Source organism: Bufo gargarizans, chromosome 7, assembly GCF_014858855.1.
Source record: "Bufo gargarizans isolate SCDJY-AF-19 chromosome 7, ASM1485885v1, whole genome shotgun sequence".
NCBI classification, from domain to species: domain Eukaryota; kingdom Metazoa; phylum Chordata; class Amphibia; order Anura; family Bufonidae; genus Bufo; species Bufo gargarizans.
The window spans coordinates 75,396,722-75,419,272 of record NC_058086.1 but is presented as its reverse complement, the minus strand read 5'-3'; the positions used below and the strand labels follow the sequence as shown (position 1 = coordinate 75,419,272).

Genomic DNA, 22,551 nt, shown 5'->3' with positions numbered 1-22,551 from the left:
GAAGGACGGACTGTCCATTCAGAATGCATTAGGAAAATCCTGATCAGTATTCTTCCGGCATAGAGCCCCGACGACGGAACTCTATGCCGGAAGACTATAACGCAGGTGTGAAAGGGCCCTAATAATAAAAGATGTCTTAATACCAGACACTTCAATTGTGAAGTTTATTCAATCAAAGTCTAGGCAGCGCCAAAGGGGTCCGCAACAACGTTTTTAAAGGTTATTTGTAGGCAGGGCGTCAGAGATCGGGACATCAATAGGGATACTGTCCCACACCCTACACTAATGGTATGTCTACTATACCCACCTACAACCATATGAGATCGGAATATAAAATCTTGCTTTATTTTTTCTTTTTTTTTTTTCTTTATTGTATACCACATTTTTCCCCAGACGTCCCTCCATGACAGCACCCACTGGAGGATGTCCTATTGGATCTCTGTAGGGACAGGAAGCGAGAGAGGTTAAAAGGCCCCTCCCCAACCCTCCTACCAGTGTTCTTCCTGTCCCTACAGAGATACGAGCAGAGAGAAGTATCCCTGCTTTGATAGTGGGGAGTAATATTGGCCGAGGCTGGTCGGGGGGCTTATGCCTCTCCTCTTCAGCCTCATACGGGGCCTAAAGCTAGCACCTCTCTGTGAAGGGGTCCCCTAGCATTTCCCGGTACCTGTTTCTGGAGAGCCACGGTATCTGGACGCTGTAGCCGCTTCTCCTGTTGGAGCTCTGGGGGCAGCGTCGGCTCCGGGGTGCTCCTCTGATGATGCGATCGCGTCACGTCCCATGTGACCGAAAGTGACGCAGAGAAGACCGGAAGCTAATGGCGGCGCGCATCCATGCTGGAGGCCTCGGGATTCTGAGGCCTCGCATGAGGGGTCGACTCTTCTTAGAATGAATCCCCCAGAAGACGAGGCGGAGCAGAGCGGTATCGAGGGCAGGGCCAGGATGGTAAGTCCATTTAAAAATGGTGGTGTAAACTGCATGCAGCACACATCATGGAGGCCCAAGTATTGGTAAAGCAAGACGTTACTGCAGACCCCCTCGTCCAGGGAAATGTAAGTGAGGTCCTACATATTTAGGGTTACTCTGGCAGGCCCTGTTTCTAGATCTTCCTCTCCCCCTTGTGTTTTAAGGTGGAAAGGGAGGCTGGTCACAAACCTCATGGTGACTCCAAGAAAAGAGCAAAAAAAATGCGGGACCTGCACCAAGAAGCTGGCAGAGTCATACAAAATGGCCCTATGCACAAATTGTCTGGCAAAAATATTAAAGGAAGAACAACCATCCTTTCTGGCAGAATTAAGAGCCATAGTGAGGGAAGAAGTACAGGCGGCAGGAGTGAGTCAGCCCCCTTCCCTTCCGGTCCCCTCCTCCCTGCCGGTACCCTCTTTCCCACCGGCTAAACGTCCAAGAGTACAGTTGGACTCTGACTCAGGAGTAACCAGCGTATTATTCGGACGAGTTGGAGGAAGATCATACCCCCTCCTTAGCGGAGGAGCCTAGGAGATTCCGGTTTTCGGCAGAGGATCTGGATCCGCTTCTGACAGCGGTTAGACAGACGATGGCGGTAGTGGAAGAAGAACAGACTAGCACCGTACAGGACGAAATGTTTGGCGGTCTAAGAGCTAAGAAAAGGAAACTCTTTCTCGTCAATGCTAACCTGAGCGATTTAATTAAAGATGAATGGGAAGCGGGTGACAAGAGGCTTTATGTGCCTCAGGAATTTAAGAACAGGCTGATCTTTAACCCAGAGGAAACAAAACTTTGGGACGAAATACCGAAGGTGGATATTCAGGTGGCCAAGGTGGTGAAGAAAACTTCCATACCTTTTGAGGATTCCTCACAGTTAAAGGATCCTATGGATCGCAAGATGGATGGGCTTTTAAAGAAAGCATGGGAATCATCAGCGGCCTCTATAAATACGAATATTTCTGCTACTTCGGTGTCCCGGGCCATGTGTTTATGGCTGGATCAGCTAGAAAATCATCTTGGGATGAAAACATCCAGAGAAGAAATTCTAGAATCCTTACCGTTGTTGAAGATGGCGGCTTCATTTATGGCAGATGCCTCTGCAGAATCGATTAGATTTGCGGCAAGAAATGATGCACTCACAAACATGGCAAGACAAGCCCTCTGGCTCAAATCTTGGACAGGGGACATAGCTTAAAAAAATAAGCTTTGTGCAATCCCATTTACTGGGGCTTATCTTTTTGGTCAGGTCCTTGACTCCATCCTAGAAAGTGCGGCTGACAAAAAGAAAGGCTTCCCAGAGGAAAAAGTAAAAAAGCCCTAGCCCTTTCGTAAACCCTCTAAACAGTTTCCAATCTCACAGAGGGGAAAGGGTAAGACTGGGAGATGGAGCTACCCCAAAGGAGGTAGAGGAAGGGGTTTCCTATTCAACCCAAATACCAGCACAGACGAGCAATGACATCAGGCCGGTCGGGGGCAGACTCTGTTTATTCTGGGAGTCCTGGACGCGGGTCACTCAGAATCAGTGGATTCTCGGTACAATCTGAGATGGAGTGAAAATAGAGTTTCGCGGTTCACCCCTGCAGAGATTCCTGATAACAGAATTTCAATCGGCAGAGCAAAAAAAATCAACTATGTCTTGACTTAAAGAAGCTGTTAGAACTAAATGCTATAATACAGGTACCAGAGGAACAGAAAGGTTTGGGCCATTATTCAAGACTTTTCCAGATAAAAAGAAAAACAGACGGGACCTTCAGGACAATTATCAACCTGAAGTCCCTGAACAGGTCATTAGTATACCACAGATTCAAGATGACATCAATCCCACTAATATCGGTAGGGGATCTCTTATGTACCATGGACTTAGAGGATGCCTACTATCACATCCCAATACATCCACTCTACCAGTAGTATCTCTGGTTTGCGATCAACTAGAAGGGTACAATTCTCCATTACCAGTTCCAGTGCCTACCCTTTGGAATATCCTCGGCACCTCACATTTTCACTAAAGTAATTACAGAAGTAGTGGCATACTTAAGACAGCAACAGATAAAGATCATCCCGTACCTAGACGATTTCCTTCTGATTGCAGAGACAAGACTGAGTCTACAGAGCAGTGTCCAACAGACCCTTGCCCTTTTCAAGGATTTGGGATGGATAATAAATTATGCCAAGTCGGACTTGGTTCCGAGTACCAGGAAACGGTTCTTGGGAGTCATCTTAGACTTGGAGAAACAACATTCCTTTCTTCCACTATTAAAACGGGAAAAGATAAGGGAGAAGATAAAAACCTTTCAGAAGAGAAGGGACCATACTCTAAGAGAATCTATGCAGGTTCTGGGGTTAATGACATCCTGTATCTCGGTCATACCATGGGCTCAGGAAGGGGGTCGCCTGGAATCTTTCTCCGTCCATAGTAATTACTACAGACGCAAGCCAGTGGGGTTGGGGAGCCCATCTAAAAGATCAGTTCTTTCAGGGGAGATGGTCCAGTCTCGACAGTCGCAGATCCTCAAACTTCAGAGAGCTGAAGGCAGTATGGGAGACCCTAAAGAGGGCAGAACAGATTCTCTCCAACCACCACATCAAAATCCTATCGGACAACATGACGACGGTATGCTACCTGAAACGTCAAGGGGGAACCAGGAACCCTCATCTTCAAGGATTATCAGACCAAATATTTTGTTGGGCGGAGAAAAAGGTGCTCTCAATTTCAGCAGTCCACCTAAGAGGAGTAGAAAACTCCACCACCGACTTCCTAAGCAGACACAGGCTCAACCCGGGCGAATGGTCTTTAAACAAGTGTTTCTACAGATCTGCCTTCAGTGGGGTTTCCCACAAGTAGACCTTTTCACGGCAAGAGAGAACACTAAGTTGAACAGTTTTTTTCCTCTCTGAATCCAAGAGTCAACCCTCTAGGGGAAAACTCCTTGTCCCAGGATTGGGACATAGAAATGGGGTATGCTTTTCCCCTGATTCCAGCGGTCCTAAAGAAGCTGAGAACGTGCTCTATGACCCTCATTCTCATAGCTCCTGCCTGACCGAAGAGGGCCTGGTTTCCTTTGCTGAAGGAGATGGTGATATAGGAGATCCGTTAACCCTTTCGAGAAGGAAGGACCTTCTCCTACAGGGACCCCTGGAACATCCGAACCTTGACAGACTGCGGTTAACAGCTTGGATCCTGAAAGGCAGATCCTAAAGAAAGGAGTCTGTCAGATAAGGTAATATCTACCCTACAGCAAAGCCGCAGGCCCATAACCTCGGCTATATATTTAAAAATATAGAAAAAATGTAGTTCATGGCTGTCACAAGCACATCCACGGGTCTCTGACCCATCTATAGGCTGCATTCTGGATTTCTTGCAGATGGGGTTTGATAAGTTAAGGTTCAGATTTCAGCCTTGAGTTGTTTTCTGGACACCTCCCTAGCAGATCACAGATGGATTAAAAGATTTATTAAATCTATTTCCAGAATGAGACCTACTATTAGACCGACAGTACCACCTTGGGACCTAAATATAGTCTTAGAAGGTCTATGTAATCCCCCGTTTGAACCAATTGAGCAGTTATCTGACAAATTGCTTTCTCTTAAAACCATTTTTCTTCTAGCGATTACCACAGCATGCAGAATAGGAGAAATTCAGGCCCTTTCTATCAGGGAACCATATCTAAAAATTTTGAACGATGGGGTTATTCTAAAGTTGGATCCATCCTTTCTACCAAAAATTGTCTCTTCATTCCATAGAAATCAAGAAATAATTCTTCCTTCCTTTTGTACCTCTACCAAAAATGTGCAGGAAGAAAAATTTCATTGTCTGGATGTAAGGAGATCCGTTTTAGCCTACCTACAGAGAACAGCTTCGTGGAGGAAATCATCAAACCTATTCATCTTGTTCGGAGGAAAGAACAGAGGCAATAAAGCCTCAAAACAGACCTTAGCTCGCTGGATTAGAGACACGGTTCGACAGTCTTACGTGCTGAAAGGACTACCATGCCCGTTATCCATAAAAGCCCATTCCACCAGAGCCGTGGCGACTTCTTGGGCAGAAAAAGCGGAAGCTTCAATTGAACAGATCTGCAGGGCCACTACTTGGTCCAGTTTCACTACCTTTGTCAGACACTATAGACTGGACTCTCTTGCCAACCAGGACCTAGGGTTTGGCCGTAAGGTCCTTCAGGCAGTGGTCCCCCCCCCCCCCTAAGTAATAAGCTGGTAGTTCTCCAGTGGGTGCTGTCATGGAGGGATGTCCTGGAAACTAAGATTTAGTCTTACTGGTAAATGGTTTTTCAGGAGTCCGACATGACAGCACCCGTTAATACCCCCCTTCCCCTTCTTGCTATTATTTCTTGGATCGTATGTATGTATGTATGTATGTGTGTGTGTGTGTGTGTGTGTGTATATATATATATATATATATATATATGTGTGTGTGTGTGTGTGTGTGTGTGTGTGTGTGTGTATGTATGTGTATATATTTATTCCAATGTGAAGATAACATGGAAGTTCAAATAAACTGTTTGGATCCTATCTGGTGTAGTAATTTGGAAAAACACTGGTAGGAGGGGTGGGGAGGGGCCTTTTAACCTCTCTCGCTTCCTGTCCCTACAGAGATCCAATAGGACATTCTCCAGTGGGTGCTGTCATGTCGGACTCCTGGAAAACCATTTACCGGTAAGACTAATTCTTAGTTTCGCTATAACAAAACAACAACAAATACAGGTGCACTCTGCGGTCTCACTAAACCCTCAAACTGATTTTAAAATTGAGAGATTAGTCAACATGTCCTACGGTGTAGAACATGTCTAAGCCCGGGCACCACGTCAAGGTTTCTCAAGTAGCCCGAGAAACCTTGACGTGGTGCCCGGACTTAGACATGTTCTACACCGTAGGACATGTTGACTAATCTCTCAATTTTAAAATCAGTTTGAGGGTTTAGTGAGACCGCAGAGTGCACCTGTATTTGTTGTTGTTTTGTTATATTGTTATATTGATTATTACATCCGCACTTGTTACCTTGTGTGAGATGTCTATTGTGGTACTTGTGGTTCGCCGCGGGCATCCTCCACCGTATGCATTTTGCTGGGGATCGCCATTAGCAACGGGCCACAAGTGCAGGATTTGCTCCCCTATATATATGCACGACTGCATGTGGGTTTGAGCACCTCCTGCTAATGCCACCTTGTCTTTTTTGGTTTGTATAATTCTTAGTTTCGCCCTATAAGACGCACCGGTCCGTAAGACACGCCTAGGTTTTTAAGGAGGAAAATAAGAAAAAAATAATTTGTACCAAAAAGTGTGCTTTTGGTGGGTTTTGTACTAATGGGGGTCTGTGGATGGCGCACTGTTATGGGGGGGTCTGTGTCTGTGTGTGTGTATATGTGTGTGTGTATGTGTATGTATATATATATATATATATATATATATATATATATATATATATATATATTCACAGGTTCTTCTCCAAAAATTAGCATATTGTGATAAAGTTCATTACTTTCTGTAATGTATGCGATAAACATTAGACTTTCATATATTTTAGATTCATTACACACAACTGAAGTAGTTCAAGCCTTGATTTTGGCATACAGCTCATGAAAACCCCAAATTCCGATCTAAAAAAATTAGCATATTTCATCCGACCAATAAAAGAAAAGTGGTTTTAATACAAAAAAAGTCAAGCTTCAAATAATTATGTTCAGTTATGCACTCAATACTTGGTTGGGAATCCTTTTGCAGAAAAGACTGCTTCAATGCGGCGTGGCATGGAGGCAATCAGCCTGTGGCACTGCTGAGGTGTTATGGAGGCCCAGGATGCTTCGATAGCGGCCTTAAGCTCATCCAGAGTGTTGGGTCTTGCGTCTCTCAACTTTCTTTTCCCAATATCCCACAGATTCTCTATGGGGTGCAGGTCAGGAGAGTTGGCAGGCCAATTGAGCACAGTAATACCATGGTCAGTAAACCATTTACCAGTGGTTTTGGCACTGTGAGCAGGTGCCAGGTCATGCTGAAAAATGAAATCTTCATCTCCATAAAGCTTTTCAGCAGATGGAAGCATGAAGTGCTCCAAAATCTCCTGATAGCTAGCTGCATTGACCCTGCCCTTGATAAAACACAGTGGACCAACACCAGCAGCTGACATGGCACCCCAGACCATCACTGACTGTGGGTACTTGACACTGGACTTCGGGCATTTCCCTCTCCCCAGTCTTCCTCCAGACTTAATCAAGGTGCCTCTTTGATGACTCATCGTCTCCTACCTGACGCACACGTCATCAAAGGTAGACCCGGGACGCAGGTCAGAGACGTCACGGGTAGGCGACGATGAGTCATCAAAGGCGGACTGATGTCATCGGAGAACACCGGAACTGAATGGTGAATGCCCGCAAGAGGCGTCACTCAAGCAGATTCTCCTGGTGGTTCGTTGGTGGACACCCACCCACATGAAGAGAAGGCTTAAAGCCTCGGGATAGCCCCCACACGTTGTTGCCTGCACGCCATCCCCTGAAGAAGCCATTGACACAGCGAAACATGTAGGGATGCAGGAGTAACCTGTTTTAGTTCAGAATTGGAGAGAAGGGAACCCCAACAGGGGAATCGGTATACACAGCTAAATATACAGCTGGTATAGAGAATAGATCGATTGAAGGTAGTAGGACAAAAGGAAAGAAGGGGGATAGTTCTGAGGAGATATCGGGCACCCCATTAGGGAATACGTCCATATATAAACAATAGATACATTTCCCATCTCTCCAAGTTCTGAGGAATTTTAAATCTTAGTTGTTTAGCGTTGAAATAAATATTTTAAGATGAATCATTAGAATGTATGTTTTATAAAAATAACCAGTCAGTGAGGAGATAAAAAGTCAGTTTGGTCCTAGTGACCGCTGAATTTCACATATAAATAAATTGTGTGGCCACCTCCTGAAGGACCTAAAAGTCTGTCGATCAAATCACCTGTAGTGTTAATGACCCCCAATACAGGGGGTCGGGTTGCATCTGCTTTTATGACAGCGGGGCCCGTGCAGTCACTGTATTCTACTACACGGGCTCGCTCACTGTATATAATCACCTCTCAGCTAAAACACCCGCCGCGCGTCATTGTGGTGCGGCGTATCAATGATAATTCAGCATAAGGTCACAAAATGGTGAGAAGCAGATTTGTCACTCCTCCAAACACCACCTGGCTTACTAGGAATGTCCCTATAGGAAATTTCAGATGTGGGGGCTGCTCCCTGTGTAGATGGAACTCTCAGTCAAAATTTATCAGGGTGGCTGGTTTGAACTATAAAGTTTGCAGCTTTATGAACTGCCGCAGCACATATATGTTGTGTACATGGTGACCTGCAGTTGCGGACGGTTTTATATTGGCAAGACGATTTGCTGCATGTTTGAACGTGTTAGAGAACATGTGAGTTCAGTAGACACAGGGAAGAGCTCCCCCAGACTCATTGAACATTTTAGGGAAGTGCACGCTGGAGATGTGAGTTCATTAAAATTTGCAGGGATTGAGTCTGTTCCCCCCCATCCTTCTTGAATGGAGGAGATGGACATCGCCAATTATTGCAGTATTGAAGCGGGATGGATATTGCGGACACACGCTACAGGAAATTCATGCTTGAATGATAGACTGGATTATAGTGTTTTGTTGTAACCTGCATAAATGCTCTGACACAAAATATGTTGAATGTAGCAGTTTGTTTTTAACCAATGTGTATCAGCACCAGGAGGGCGTCACTGATTGCACAGCTGATGCCTTGACGTGAAGTGCTTTAAGAGGTGGAGTGCAGGTGCACACACCTGTAGCAGCCTGACAAAGTGCATACTGCGCGAAACGTCTGTCGCTGCATCCAGTGTGCAGGGAAGTGACTCCTAGCTCTGGTGCCGCGTGTGTTTTGCTTGATGTGGAAATAAAACAATATATTTCCACGATGGTGAGTACCGCCCGCTTTCTTTCTATGAAGAAGTTCAATATCCTGGACTATTGTTTGTTTGGGCTTGTGCACCACTGAGATCGTGATATTGAAGGAGAGCTGTGTGGGACATGCTGTCTCGGGTTGTTGGGGGATAGATGTGGAGTGTGCCGCTCAGAATCCTACTTAAAGGGAACCTGTCATGTGGATATTTGATTATAATCTAACTAACTACTAAAAAGTGCCTTAGATGTATTCACCCAATGGTGTCGAAGAGACAGTACCTTGCGGTCTCTTAGATGCGTTTCCTGCAAAATAATCAGATCAGGGTTGTAAGACTTAGGCCCCATGCACACGGCCGTGTTTCACAGCCGTGTGTGGGCCGTGGAACCGCGGCCTGGATCCCTCCTGAGAGCAGGAGCGCACGGCGTCACTGGTTGCTATGATGCCGTGCACTCTCTGCTGCCGCCGCAATACAGTGACACACTGGTATGATCTATACCAGTGTATTACTGTACTGTGCCGGCAGCAGGGAGCGCACGGCGTCATAGCAACCAGTGACGCCGTGCGCTCCTGCTCTCAGGAGGGATCCAGGCCGCTGTGAAACACGGCCGTGTGCATGGGGCCATAAGGTAATTAAAAAACAGAGCTCTTTTTTGATCTTGCAATTTAAGCTTCTCACATTCCATGACATTATCTTGAGCGTCCCAATAATGAGGACAAAACATGTATCTCTTAATGTAGAAGCCTGTGGCGCCACGGTGACAATCATACCTCCATTCACAACATCCTAAACTTATCCTATAACCACCCCAGCCCCCTCCCTGCCTCCACTTCCCCAACTCGTCTGAGCCTCGGATCCCTAACTGGAAAAGTAAAATATAGGACGCTAGACCTAGATCGTCAGCATATAGCAGCCACTGACTTAAGGGGTAGTCCCTTCCCTCCACCCGCTCACCCCCTGGGAAACGAAAGGATAAAATTTACTTGCTCTTCTCCATGCTTTCTGCCGTGTCTCCATCTTCCAGTCCGGAGTTTGTTTTCTTTGTCCCAGCATGGTCAAATGATTCTCTTCAGCCAACTGCTTTCTTCAGCGGTGACGTGTCTTTTGTGGACACATCACCGCTGAAGCCAGCAGTTGGTTGAAGACGATCAGGTGACCATGCCCATTGTGGAGATGGAGAAAACAGAGGGTGCCAGAGCGAAAGACTGGAGTGATGGAGAGCAGATAACTATAAAGCCTCATTCACACGTCAGTGATTTCCATCAGTGATTGTGAGCCAAAACCAGGATTGTGGCTTCCACAGGTATAAGGGAAAGATCTGCACCTGTTCTGTGTTTAGCGCTGATGGGCAAAATACGGACCCCTTTACCTTAGTGTCCCTGTCAATGATCTCGGTAGTAAGCTTGGATTAAGTCTTTGTCTGGTACCAGGAGTGTGAATAAGAATGACAAACATGTGCCTTGTTCCAATCCACTCTAGTTTAATTGTAGGGGAGCAACAGTTGATATAGGAGGGGTTGAACTTTCTTTACATCCAATCATATGTTAGCATTTGTCTCAACCTATAGTATGCATTCACATGAGCTCTGCATTAACATAATAGATGACTCATAGTAACAACATTTGACCAATCGGGTATGGACACATAGGCTACCATGCATCAGAGCTATGATAGCCCTATAAGGTGAAACAGTTCAAACCAACAGGAATGTATGTGTATCTTGAAACTGCTCAGGAAGTTTCTCACATTCCAAAGGGGGAAGGGAGATCTTGAAACAGATGTACTGGTCAGATGTAATCCATAATACACGTTTACTTAGAAAGACAAAATGGAGTTGCCTATATCCCATCAATCCCCTCTTTAGAACCTATATATATATCTTATACTATATAGTTCTTTCTCTGTTCTCCCTTGGTTTGCTTATAAACCTTTAGATATTCCATTTAATCCTCAGGCTTTGTTGAGGTTGTGTTTACCTCTTCTACCTCTACCGGAGTATAGAGGAATGTTGAGTGTACCCCTCTTTCGGCCACATTTTTACATACGGCAAAAAGGGAGGGCACACATTGTAGACAACAGCAGAGACACACTATTGCAGCGATCACAACGAGTACCACTCCTAAAACATACCTTATTTGACCAAAGTCAGGTATCCAGCCAAAAAGCCAGTCCCACCAACCTTGGTCAACATCTTGTTTTATATGTTTTATTATCTCTTCTAATTGGCCTATTTTATCTTTTATTCCACGGGAGTGATCTGATAAATTGAAACAACACATCCCTGTAAACGCTGAGCATCCTATACCATGTTGAAGCAATAAATAGTCACTAGTTGCCCTATTCTGCAAGATAGCCTTTTTATATGATTGTATATCCAACAGCATATCTTGCAGAATTGCACCAGTGACATTTATCTGTTTTACCATAGAACAAACTAGTTTTGATATTGTCCTGTGGTTATATATGGCCAACCCTGGTACCCATATATTCTGCTCTAGAGAGGAGATTCACAATTTTCCGGTAGCTGTAGGGAAGTGTCTCTCGTGTGTCGTGTCTGCATTTCTGGGAATAGTGGTAAAATTGCTAATATCAACCTAGCTATTGTACAGGGTCCCTCTGTAATATTGGCCGGTATGTACGAGTAACTAGAATTTCCACAGGCCAATACCCATCCTGTTGGTAGAGGTACATGTTTATCTAGGGATGGTACTGTTTTGGTAATATTACATTGCATATGTTTCCCTGATACTATCTTTTTACAACTACCTAGATCTCTATCACAAATACTTGGCTTACTCTTGTTCTGCATTTTTGCTTGTATGCAGGGAGGCAATAATGTCTCATCACAGGTGAAATTATAACATATTTCTGCCGCTGTAACAAGACCTGTAATTATTTCTATCATATTACTTTGCAGAGTCTCATATGTATGACAGTTATAGCACGCATGATAAGGATTTATATATCCATATCTAACATCGTGACCCTCCAAGTCTGTGTCATTCCATTGGGAACGTAGGAGCCCCATCCATACATCTACTGGGGTGGGGACTGCTACCAGACATGTCTCCAAAATGTTAGATGCAGATAAAGTGGTTTGGAGACAAAAATCTGTTAAGTTCAGAGTTTTGGCCAGGTACAGCCAGAAGTTCTCCTTCGTCTTCCACAGATTATCTTCCCCTCTGCATTCCATTTTCAGGTATGTCTGTCTGTTCCACAGTCGTGGGACAGTAAGTAGGAGACACAAAATTGCAAGTATTAAGGCACTGTTTCTCAGCCATCTTGAAGAATTTCCTGACTGTGTCATCCCGTTGGGGGTCAAGGCTGTCTGCCTGCCTCAGTTAGCACCCCTTCTGTATCTTCTTCGAGGTCAAGGCTGTCTGCCTCCGTTAGTACCTCTGGGCCTTGTTGGAGGTCAGGGCTGTCTGCCCCCGTTAGTACCTCTCTTTTCTTCACCAACTTAATCCTTGTGGCGTGGATCCACGTGGGCGACTGTTCAATGAGGACTGCTGTTCTGGTGATCGCGATTACCTCGGTGGGTGGTCCGTAGGTGAAGCTTCCTGGTTCCTTTCCCTTCTTTAAGATCTTGATCATCACCTGGTCGCCTACCCGGCATGGATGGGTTGGTTCCTGTGAAAGAGGAGGAGACTTGCAAGCAATTTTTACTGAGGACCTTGATCAGATTAGGAACATACTCCTCTCTGATCAGGTCCAAGTCCCCTTCCTGCACTACCAGGGGGCGTCTTGCCCATGGTGTGGGGAAAGGCCTACCCATGAGTATCTCAATGCTATTTATGTCCTACTCCGTGGAAATGTGCTATTAAGATGGAAGCACTGTTTTGGGGAATGCATAGCTTCCCCTCTTTACAGAATAATCCTGTCTTAGGATTTTTCTGCAATACTGGATAACACCAGTCTTACTGTTCCTGTTCAGTGGCATACCACTCAAGATCAGTAAGCATTTGCAACATCTCAGGGGTTGGAGGTGCCAGATATGACATCTCCCAATGGTTACACAAACCTGTGAGGTTTGTCAACTCTACCATCATAGCACAGGCTGCAAGAGAACACAGACATGCCGACATCCCTTGAACAGGGGTGGGAATTACCTTTGAGAAAAAACGCACAAGGACGCAACTTGCCTCCGTTTTCTTGTGTACACCCGCCATGGTTTTACAATTTTGGCGTGCAAACATGTGGAAGGGCATATTATAGTCAGGGAGGTCCAGCCCTGGACTCGACATGAGTGAACATTTCAAAAAATCAAATGCATTGTACATTTCAGAAGACCATTTAATCAAATCTGGATTTTCATCCAGAGTGGCTTGCCTCAAAACATTGTCATAGTAGGAGCAATCAGGAATCCAATGTCTACAGTAGTTTATCATACCATGGAAAGACAACATTTCTTTCTTGGTGTGTGGGGTGACCAAACCCGCAATAGACTGGACTCTTTCTGCGCTGATTCTCCTTTCACCTTCTGTGAGGACAAAGTTGCATAAAGGAGGAAGAGAGGTGATCAGGCGGCACTGCTTACACTGATATTGCCGAGATTGTAGACCAGACCGTGATGCGGTACAGCGTACTTCTTAACGTGGTGCTCAGCAATGAGATACTGTAGACAGTAGATTGCAACATGAAGAAGAAACGTGAACAAAGTTGCGGCACTCACTGAAGTATGAAAATCTTCTTTATTGAAGCTTGGTCAAAGGGTAGCTGGAGGATCCAGGGGCGGACACAAAGTTGCAAGCGGCGACGGCCGTTTTGCGCGCGGGATAGCGCTTCCTCAAGCCACTGGATAAGTCATCGCGCATACGTGCGCTTTATGCAGGTGGATAGGGGGACGGCCGACGCCGTCAGCAACTATCTCGCTCCCACAGATAGATGACAGGACTAAAATACATGCAACCAACAGGTACGATTATGATGAAAACATACCACAAAGAGACAGCACCAAAATTAGAAATACATCAGAACAAGGCGAGTGTCGGGGAGCACAATGCAAAAGCACAACATATATATTGAATTTCAGATGGCAATATTTGGATTATCACCTATGAGTGGTGGTAATATAAAGGGTCACGAATGTAGACCCCCGCCACCACGTAAACCCAGTCACATTTATGTAATGAACTCGCCAATGTGGGAAAGGGGAAGATATGTATATAGTTGCAGCATATAAACAAAAAAAGCACCTCTATACCGAGCACATGCGACTCATAGGAACACTGACATATCATTCCTATCATTCATTCCCACCGCATGCATTGCTTCCGTCTGCATGATCCACCTTGCCTCCCTCTGGAGTAGTAGGCGATGCCGGTCTCCACCCCGAGGGATGGGACGGACATGCTCCACGCCCGCAAAGGAGAGGCAACGTGGATAGGCATCGTGGGCCGTGCGGATGTGTTCAATGAGGCGTGGACTGCCTCTACCTGATCGAATGGAGCCGACGTGTTCGCGAATGCGCTCGAATAGAGGGCGAATTGTTTTTCCTATATAGAAACGCTTGCAAGGACAGAAAACTACATATACCACATAGGATGTACGGCAATTAATAAAATCCCGTACTGTGTGTTGCACCCCACCTATCTGTAAATATTTACTGCAGACGTTTAATGCGCAAAAAGAACAATGGCCATATTTAAAATTGCCCACAGGTTTCCTAAGCCAACTCTCATCCCTAGCTGTGGAGAATACACTCCTAACCAATTTATCTTTGAGTGTAGGACACCTTTTAAATGTGACCAATGGTCTGTTGTTGGTGAAGCTGTTAAGAGTGGAGTCCCCTTTAAGTAGGTCCCAATTGCGATTAATAACCTGTCGAACCATCTCAGCAACCGGGCTATACTGAAAAGAGAAAGCAAAGCGCAAAGGTTTGGCATTGGTGCCCTGTTCCATGAGCAAGACGTTGCGGTCTAACTGAGCCGCTTTTTGAAGGGCTGATGAGACCTCTCTCAATGGATAGCCCCTATTAATCAGCCTAGCCTTGAGTTCCCCAGCCTGTCGATGGAAACTTTCGTCTGTATCATTTATCCTGCACAGTCGGACGAACTGCCCATACGGGGCGTTTGACAGACGGTGGATGGAAGCTGGTCTGGTGGAGGAGCGAGTTGGTCGCCGTCAGCTTACAATAGCCGCTGGTATGTACCACCCAATCTTTTACCATGACATGTACGTCTAGAAAATCCAGAACTTCGGCACCAAAATTGATGGTGAACTTCATGTTCATACGGTTACGTGCGTTCAAATGCACGACACGACCCCTCGCTCCCCGACCAGACCAGGAAAATATCGTCCACATATCTTAAAAATAAGTGGATATGGCGCATGTAGGGGTTATCCATTGAGAAAATATAAGTCTCCTCAAATACCGCCAGGTACAGGTTAGCAAATGTGCACGAAACAGGCGTGCCCATAGCTGTACCTAGTACCTGGCGGTACCACTGTCCATCAAATTGAAAGACATTGTTGCTTAGAACAAGGTCCAATGCCTCATGGATAAAGTCAACAAATGCGGCACTCTTATTGCTTCTGCTTAATACGGTACTGATAGCCTGAAGTCCTAGATCATGGGGGATCCGGGTATATAGACTTTTGACATCTAAGGATACGAGACTGAAATCCTCCTGCCACTCAAGGCATCGGAGTGCCCGGAGAAAATCTCCCGTATCCTTTAGGTATGTCGGAGTGCCTCTTAGTAAAGGTCTAAGAAGCCAGTCGACATAGCCAGACAAAGGCTCCAGCACTGAACCAATTCCCGCAATAATGGGGCGACCCGGAGGTCGGGTTAAAGATTTATGGATCTTTGGTACAAAATACCAAGTCGGGATTTTAGGAAAGGCCGGAATGAGTTTATCCCTCATAGTTTTAGGTAGGAACCCATTATACACATGTTGATTAATGAATCGACAAAGCTTGGAGGATATATCGGGTATAGGGTTTCCCCTTAACTTGGAATACACCGTACTATCTCCTAGCTGCCTACATGCCTCCTCCATATAGTACTCCCTAGGCATCAGGACCACATTCCCTCCCTTGTCGGCCGGCTTAATGACCATATTATTCTGCTTCCTTAACCACAAAAGAGCGCGGGATTCTTCTACCGTAAGGTTAGAAGGTGCTGCGGGATACACCAGCGCACGTATTTCTCTCAAAACTCGCTTGTGGAAAAGGTCTATTGGTGAGCCGGCCGGCACGGGAGGAAGGAAGGTGGACCTGATGCCTCCTGTGTACCTATTAAAATGATCCACAGTATCCATAGGTTCATCTGGTTCGGTGTTGGAAAGGAAATGGATGCAGGATATCTCGTCATCACTGAATTTACCTAGCAGGTGAAAGTCAGTGAGCGACATGGTAGCTGGGACCTCCCCCTGTAAGGGGTCAAGGGCCTGGGAGGGGGTCACAGAGAACAGCTTCTTAACCCCTTAAGGACACATGACGTATCGGTACGGCATGTTTCCCGAGTCCTTAAGGACACATGACGTACCGGTACGTCATGTGTTGTTCCGATCACTGCCGTGCGGCCGGCTGTGATCGGAACAAGGTGCCTGCTCAAATCATTGAGCAGGCACCTCGGCTAAATGCGCGGGGGGGTCCCGTGACCCCCCCCATGTCCGCGATCGCAACAAACCGCAGGTCAATTCAGACCTGCGGTTTGTTGCGCTTTCTGCAGTTTCTGATCGCTGCGGTCCCAGACCGCGGCGATCAGAAACTTTAGTGTGGCGAAAATATATATTTATCACCCCCCCTGCACCTCTGAATGATTTTAGCCCGGTGGGAGGTGCAGGGGGGGTGTTGCGGGCGGTGGGGGCGGTGCGGGAGGCGGGCGGTGCGGCAGGCGGGATCGCGATCCCCCGCCCGCCTCCCATTGCGTAATCGTTGGTGTACAGTGGGTATACCAGGGTGCCAGCACATTGCTGGCACCCTGGTATAAACGGCTGACATCGGTGATGCGATGTCAGCCGTTTAACCCTTTCCATACAGCGGTCCGTACGGACCGCTGTATGGAAAAAGTTAACAGTAAGAGGGAGCTCCCTCCCTCTCCGATCGGGGGGCTGCAGTGCCTTTGCAGCCCCCCGATGGAGAGGGAGAGAGCCCCCAGACAGCCCCCCCAGAGCCCCGTCCTTACCCTTCCCCGTCTGCGCAGTTCTGACCATAACTGAGCAGACGGGGAAGGTTCCCATGGCAACAGGACGCGCCTCAGGCGTCCTGCTGTCCATGGTGCTGAACAGATCTGTGCTGAAAGCATAGATCTGTTCAGTGTAAGTAAAATATAGTACAGTGCAATATATATTGTACTGTACTGTATTATACAGACATCAGACCCACTGGATCTTCAAGAAAAAAGTGAAAAAAAGTGAAAAAAAGGTAAAAATCAAAAAACACATTTATCACTGATTAAAAAAAAAAAAAAAAAATTCCCTACACATGTTTGGTATCGCCGCGTCCGTAACGACCTGATCTATAAAACGGTCATGTTACTTTACCCGAACGGTGAACGCCATAAAAATAAAAAATAAAAAACTATGATGAAATTGAAATTTTGTCCACCTTACTTCCCAAAAAAAGGTAATAAAAGTGATCAAAAAAGTCGCATGTACGCCAAAATTGTAACAATCAAACCGTCATCTCATCCCGCAAAAAATGAGACCCTACTTAAGATAATCGCCCAAAAACTGAAAAAACTATGGCTCTTAGACTATGGAAACACTAAAACATCATTTTTTTTGTTTCAAAAATGAAATCATTGTGTAAAACTTACATAAATAAAAAAAAGTATACATATTAGGTATCGCCGCGTCCGTATCGACCGGCTCTATAAAAATATCACATGACCTAACCCCTCAGGTGACCACCGTAAAAAAATAAAAATAAAAACGGTGTAAAAAAAGCCATTTTTTGTCATCTTACGTCACAAAAAGTGTAATAGCAAGCGATCAAAAAGTCATATGCACCCCAAAATAGTGCCAATCAAACCGTCATCTCATCCCGCAAAAAATGAGACCCTACTTAAGATAATCACCCAAAAACTGAAAAAACAATGGCTCTTAGACTATGGAGACACTAAAACATTTTTTTTGTTTTAAAAATGAAATCGTTGTGTAAAACGTACATAAATAAAAAAAATTGTATACATATTAGGTATCGCCGCGTCCGTGACAACCTGCTCTATAAAATTACCACATGATCTAACCTGTCAGATGAATGTTGTAAATAAAAAAATAAAAAACGCTGCCAAAAAAGCTATTTCTTGTTACCTTGCCGCACAAAAAGTGTAATATAGAGCAACCAAAAATCATATGTACCCTAAACTAGTACCAACAAAACTGCCACCCTATCCCGTAGTTTCTAAAATGGGGTCACTTTTTTGGAGTTTCTACTCTAGGGGTGCATCAGGGGGGCTTCAAATGGGACATGGTGTAAAAAAAAAACAGTCCAGCAAAACCTGCCTTCCAAAAACCGTATGGCATTCCTTTCCTTCTGCGCCCTGCCGTGTGCCCGTACAGCGGTTTACGACCACATATGGAGTGTTTCTGTAAACTACAGAATCAGGGCCATAAATAATGAGTTTTGTTTGGCTGTTAACCCTTGCTTTGTAACTGGAAAAAAAAAATTAAAATGGAAAATCTGCCAAAAAAGTGAAATTTTGAAATTGTATCTCTATTTTCCATTAAATCTTGTGCAACACCTAAAGGGTTAACAAAGTTTGTAAAATCCGTTTTGAATACCTTGAGGGGTGTAGTTTCTTAGATGGGGTCACTTTTATGGAGTTTATAATCTGGGGGTGCATCAGGGGGGCTTCAAATGGGACTTGGTGTCAAAAAACCGGTCCATAAAAATCAGCCCTCCTAAAAACAAACGGCGCACCTTTCCCTCTACGCCCCGCTGTGTGGCCGTACAGTAGTTTACGGCCACATATGGGGTGTTTCTGTAAACAGCAGAGTCAGGGCAATAAAGATACAGTCTTGTTTGGCTGTTAACCCTTGCTTTGTTAGTGGAAAAAATGGGTTAAAATGGAAAATTAGGCAAAAAAATGAAATTCTCGAATTTCATCGCCATTTGCCAATAACTCTTGTGCAACACCTAAAGGGTTAACGACGTATGTAAAATCAGTTTTGAATACCTTGAGGGGTGTAGTTTCTTAGATGGGGTCACTTTTAGGGAGTTTCTCCTCTAGGGGTGCATCAGGGGGCTTCAAATGGGACATGGTGTAAATAAACCAGTCCATAAAAATCAGCCTTCCAAAAACCAAACGGCGCACCTTTCACTCTACGCCCTACTGTGTGGCCGTACAGTAGTTTACGGCCACATATTGGGTGTTTCTGTAAACGGCAGAGTCAGGGCAATAAAGATACCGTCTTGTTTGGCTGTTAACCCTTGCTTTGTTAGTGGAAAAAATGGGTTAAAATGAAAAATTAGACAAAAAAATTAAATTCTCAAATTTCCTCCCCATTTGCCAATAACTCTTGTGCAACACCTAAAGGGTTAACAACGTATTCAAAATCAGTTTTGAATACCTTGAGGGGTGTAGTTTCTTAGATGGGGTCATTTTTGGGTGGTTTCTATTATGTAAGCCTCGCAAAGTGACTTGAGACCTGAACTGGTCCCTAAAAATTGAGTTTTTGTAAATTTCTGAAAAATTTCAAGATTTGCTTCTAAACTTCTAAGCCTTATAACATCCCCAAAAAATAAAATATCATTCCCAAAATAATTCAAACATGAAGTAGACATATGGGGAATGTAAAGTCATCCAAATTTTTGGGGGTATTACTATGTATTACAGAAGTAGAGAAACTGGAACTTTGAAATTTGCAAATTTTTCCAAATTTTTGTTAAATTTGGTATTTTTTGGTGCAAAAAAAATAATTTTTTTGACTTTATTTTACCAGTGTCATGAAGTACAATATGTGACGAAAAAACAGTCTCAGAATGGCCTGGATAAGTCAAAGCGTTTTAAAGTTATCAGCACTTAAAGTGACTCTGGTCAGATTTGCAAAAAATGGCCTGGTCCTTAAGGTGAAATAGGGCTGTGTCCTTAAGGGGTTAAGGTACAATTAGCGAATGGACAAAAACAAGTCAATCTTAAAATCTACTAGGTTGAACTGCCCAGGTAGGCTGTATCCCAGCCCTCGATTGAGGAGTAGGATACAGCCAGGGGGCAGTTCAGAGCCCGTGAGATTGACAACTACATCCTCAGTGGGTGCGTGTGCATTCAGTTCATCGGGATCTACTGACGCCAAGAAACTTGACGTCGCCTCCTTGTAGATTTCCTGGTCCCTCTGGACTTTTCTGCGTCTGCCACGCCCCCTTCTCGTGCCTTTTCTAAAGGGGTTGTTTCTTCACCTGAATTAGCTCCGTTCCCTTCAGATAGGCTTGATTCGGAGTCGGTAGCCCAGAAATTATGGCGTCCTCTACGTGGGGCGCGCTTAGGGCGGATCCGCTTTTTGCCCCAGTCGAAGACACGATCTGATTCGTAATCATGTTTGTCTCTAATGAATTTGTCCCTTTTGCGATTTTTAATGTCTGCCTGTGTGGCTAGTAATTTCTGTTTTAGCCTTTTCTCAAATCCATTAAACTGCGATTCGAGGAGTCGTTTTTGAAGCTCATCCCTTGCTTTTGTTAATTCTTCTGTGACTGTAGTGTATTCCTGCTGGTCACGAGCCAGTACAAGTTCCATGATTTCTAAAGAAAATCTCTGATGTGCTGCCTTCAACTCCCCAGTAGAGAGGGGATCGTCCTCATATTGTACAATTTCTTTGAATAGGCGTAAGCCTCTGGTGACCCGTCCGCTTTCCTTATAGGATTTTAGCGATTCGATGGTCCAAAACAATCTGACCTCTATCAGCCAGCTGGAATATTTTTGTTTCCAAACTTTTAGTGCTGGTAGTATGCACATAATCCTGTTGGTTGCAGGTAGCAAAAAATGTGTCCGCCCCTTCACGACCCTGGATAAGGCTGCATACGGTTTCAGGTGTAGTTTCTAATACAGGAACTGTGGCCTCAGTGTTGACAACAGCGTGCTCTGCCATCGTGATACAAATGGTTACTGTTGCATAAAGGAGGAAGAGAGGTGATCAGGCGGCACTGCTTACACTGATATTGCCGAGATCGTAGACCAGACCGTGATGCGGTACAGCGTACTTCTTAACGTGGTGCTCAGCAATGAGATACTGTAGACAATAGACTGCAACATGAAGAAGAAACGTGAACAAAGTTGCGGCACTCACCGAAGTATGAAAATCTTCTTTATTGAAGCTTGGTCAAAGGGTAGCTGGAGGATCCAGGGGCGGACACAAAGTTGCAAGCTATTCGAGCGCATTCGCGAACACGTCGGCTCCATTCGATCAGGTAGAGGCAGTCCACGCCTCATTGAACACATCCGCACGGCCCACGATGCCTATCCACGTTGCCTCTCCTTTGCGGGCGTGGAGCATGTCCGTCCCATCCCTCGGGGTGGAGACCGGCATCGCCTACTCCTCCAGAGGGAGGCAAGGTGGACCATGCAGACAGAAGCAATGCATGCGGTGGGAATGAATGATAGGAATGATATGTCAGTGTTCCTATGAGTCGCATGTGCTCGGTATAGAGGTGCTTTTTTTGTTTATATGCTGCAACTATATACATATCTTCCCCTTTCCCACATTGCCGAGTTCATTACATAAATGTGACTGGGTGTACGTGGTGGTGGTTTATATTACCACCACTCATAGGTGATAATCCAAATATTGCCATCTGAAATTCAATATATATGTTGTGCTTTTGCATTGTGCTCCCCGACATTCGCCTTGTTCTGATGTATTTCTAATTTTGGTGCTGTCTCTTTGTGGTATGTTTTCATCATAATCGTACCTGTTGGTTGCATGTATTTTAGTCCTGTCATCTATCTGTGGGAGCGAGATAGTTGCTGACGGCGTCGGCCGTCCCCCTATCCACCTGCATAAAGCGCACATATGCGCGATGATGTATCCAGTGGCCTGAGGAAGCGTGATCCCGCCGTCGCCGCTTGCAACTTTGTGTCCGCCCCTGGATCCTCCAGCTACCCTTTGACCAAGCTTCAATAAAGAAGATTTTCATACTTCGGTGAGTGCCGCAACTTTGTTCACGTTTCTTCTTCATGTTGCAATCTTCTGTGAGGACAAAGCCTAAGTATTTAACCTGCATTTTACACCATTGCATTTTTTTAAGTGTCACTTTGTGACCACATCTTGACAATCATTATAACAGTGATAAACCATCCTGAATGCTGGCCTCCGCTGACATGCTACACAGTAACAAATCATCGACATATTGCAGCAGCACAGAACCTTGGGGGGGGGTACCATGGTTTTAACATTGCTTGGAGGACTATGCTGTACACTACAGGTGAATCAGCATATCCCTGAGGCTTTCAGCACCAGGTCAGTTGCCGTCTGTCAAAGGAAAAAACAAAAAGTAGTCTGGTTATCTTATAAACTGGGATAGAGAAGAAAGCATTTTTCAGATCTATCACACTGAACCAAACAGCGTCTGCTGGAATGGCAGATAATAATTAAGTGACATCAGGTACAACAGGGCCTATTAGGCACAATGATGTTGTTGATGGCCCTGAAATCCTGTAGAAAGCGGGTAGTACCATCTGCCTTTGTCACTGGATTCACGGGCGTGCTGTAGGGTGAAATCACCTCTTCCAGG

General features: G+C 45.1%; 1 protein-coding gene across 4 annotated transcripts in view; it reads left to right on the top strand.

Annotated features, from left to right (window-relative positions):
- The window catches only part of SLC25A38 (solute carrier family 25 member 38), a 215,971-nt gene that overhangs the window by 66,103 nt on the left and 127,317 nt on the right, over positions 1–22,551 (top strand). For 3 of the 4 annotated variants that reach the window (XM_044300419.1, XM_044300417.1, XM_044300416.1), the window contains exon 3: positions 5,572–5,634. The exons of the other annotated variant lie outside the window; for it this stretch is intronic. In XM_044300419.1, the coding sequence (XP_044156354.1) occupies positions 5,572–5,634 (63 nt within the window). The remainder of the gene's footprint in view (positions 1–5,571; positions 5,635–22,551) is intronic. 4 annotated transcript variants of the gene reach the window in all.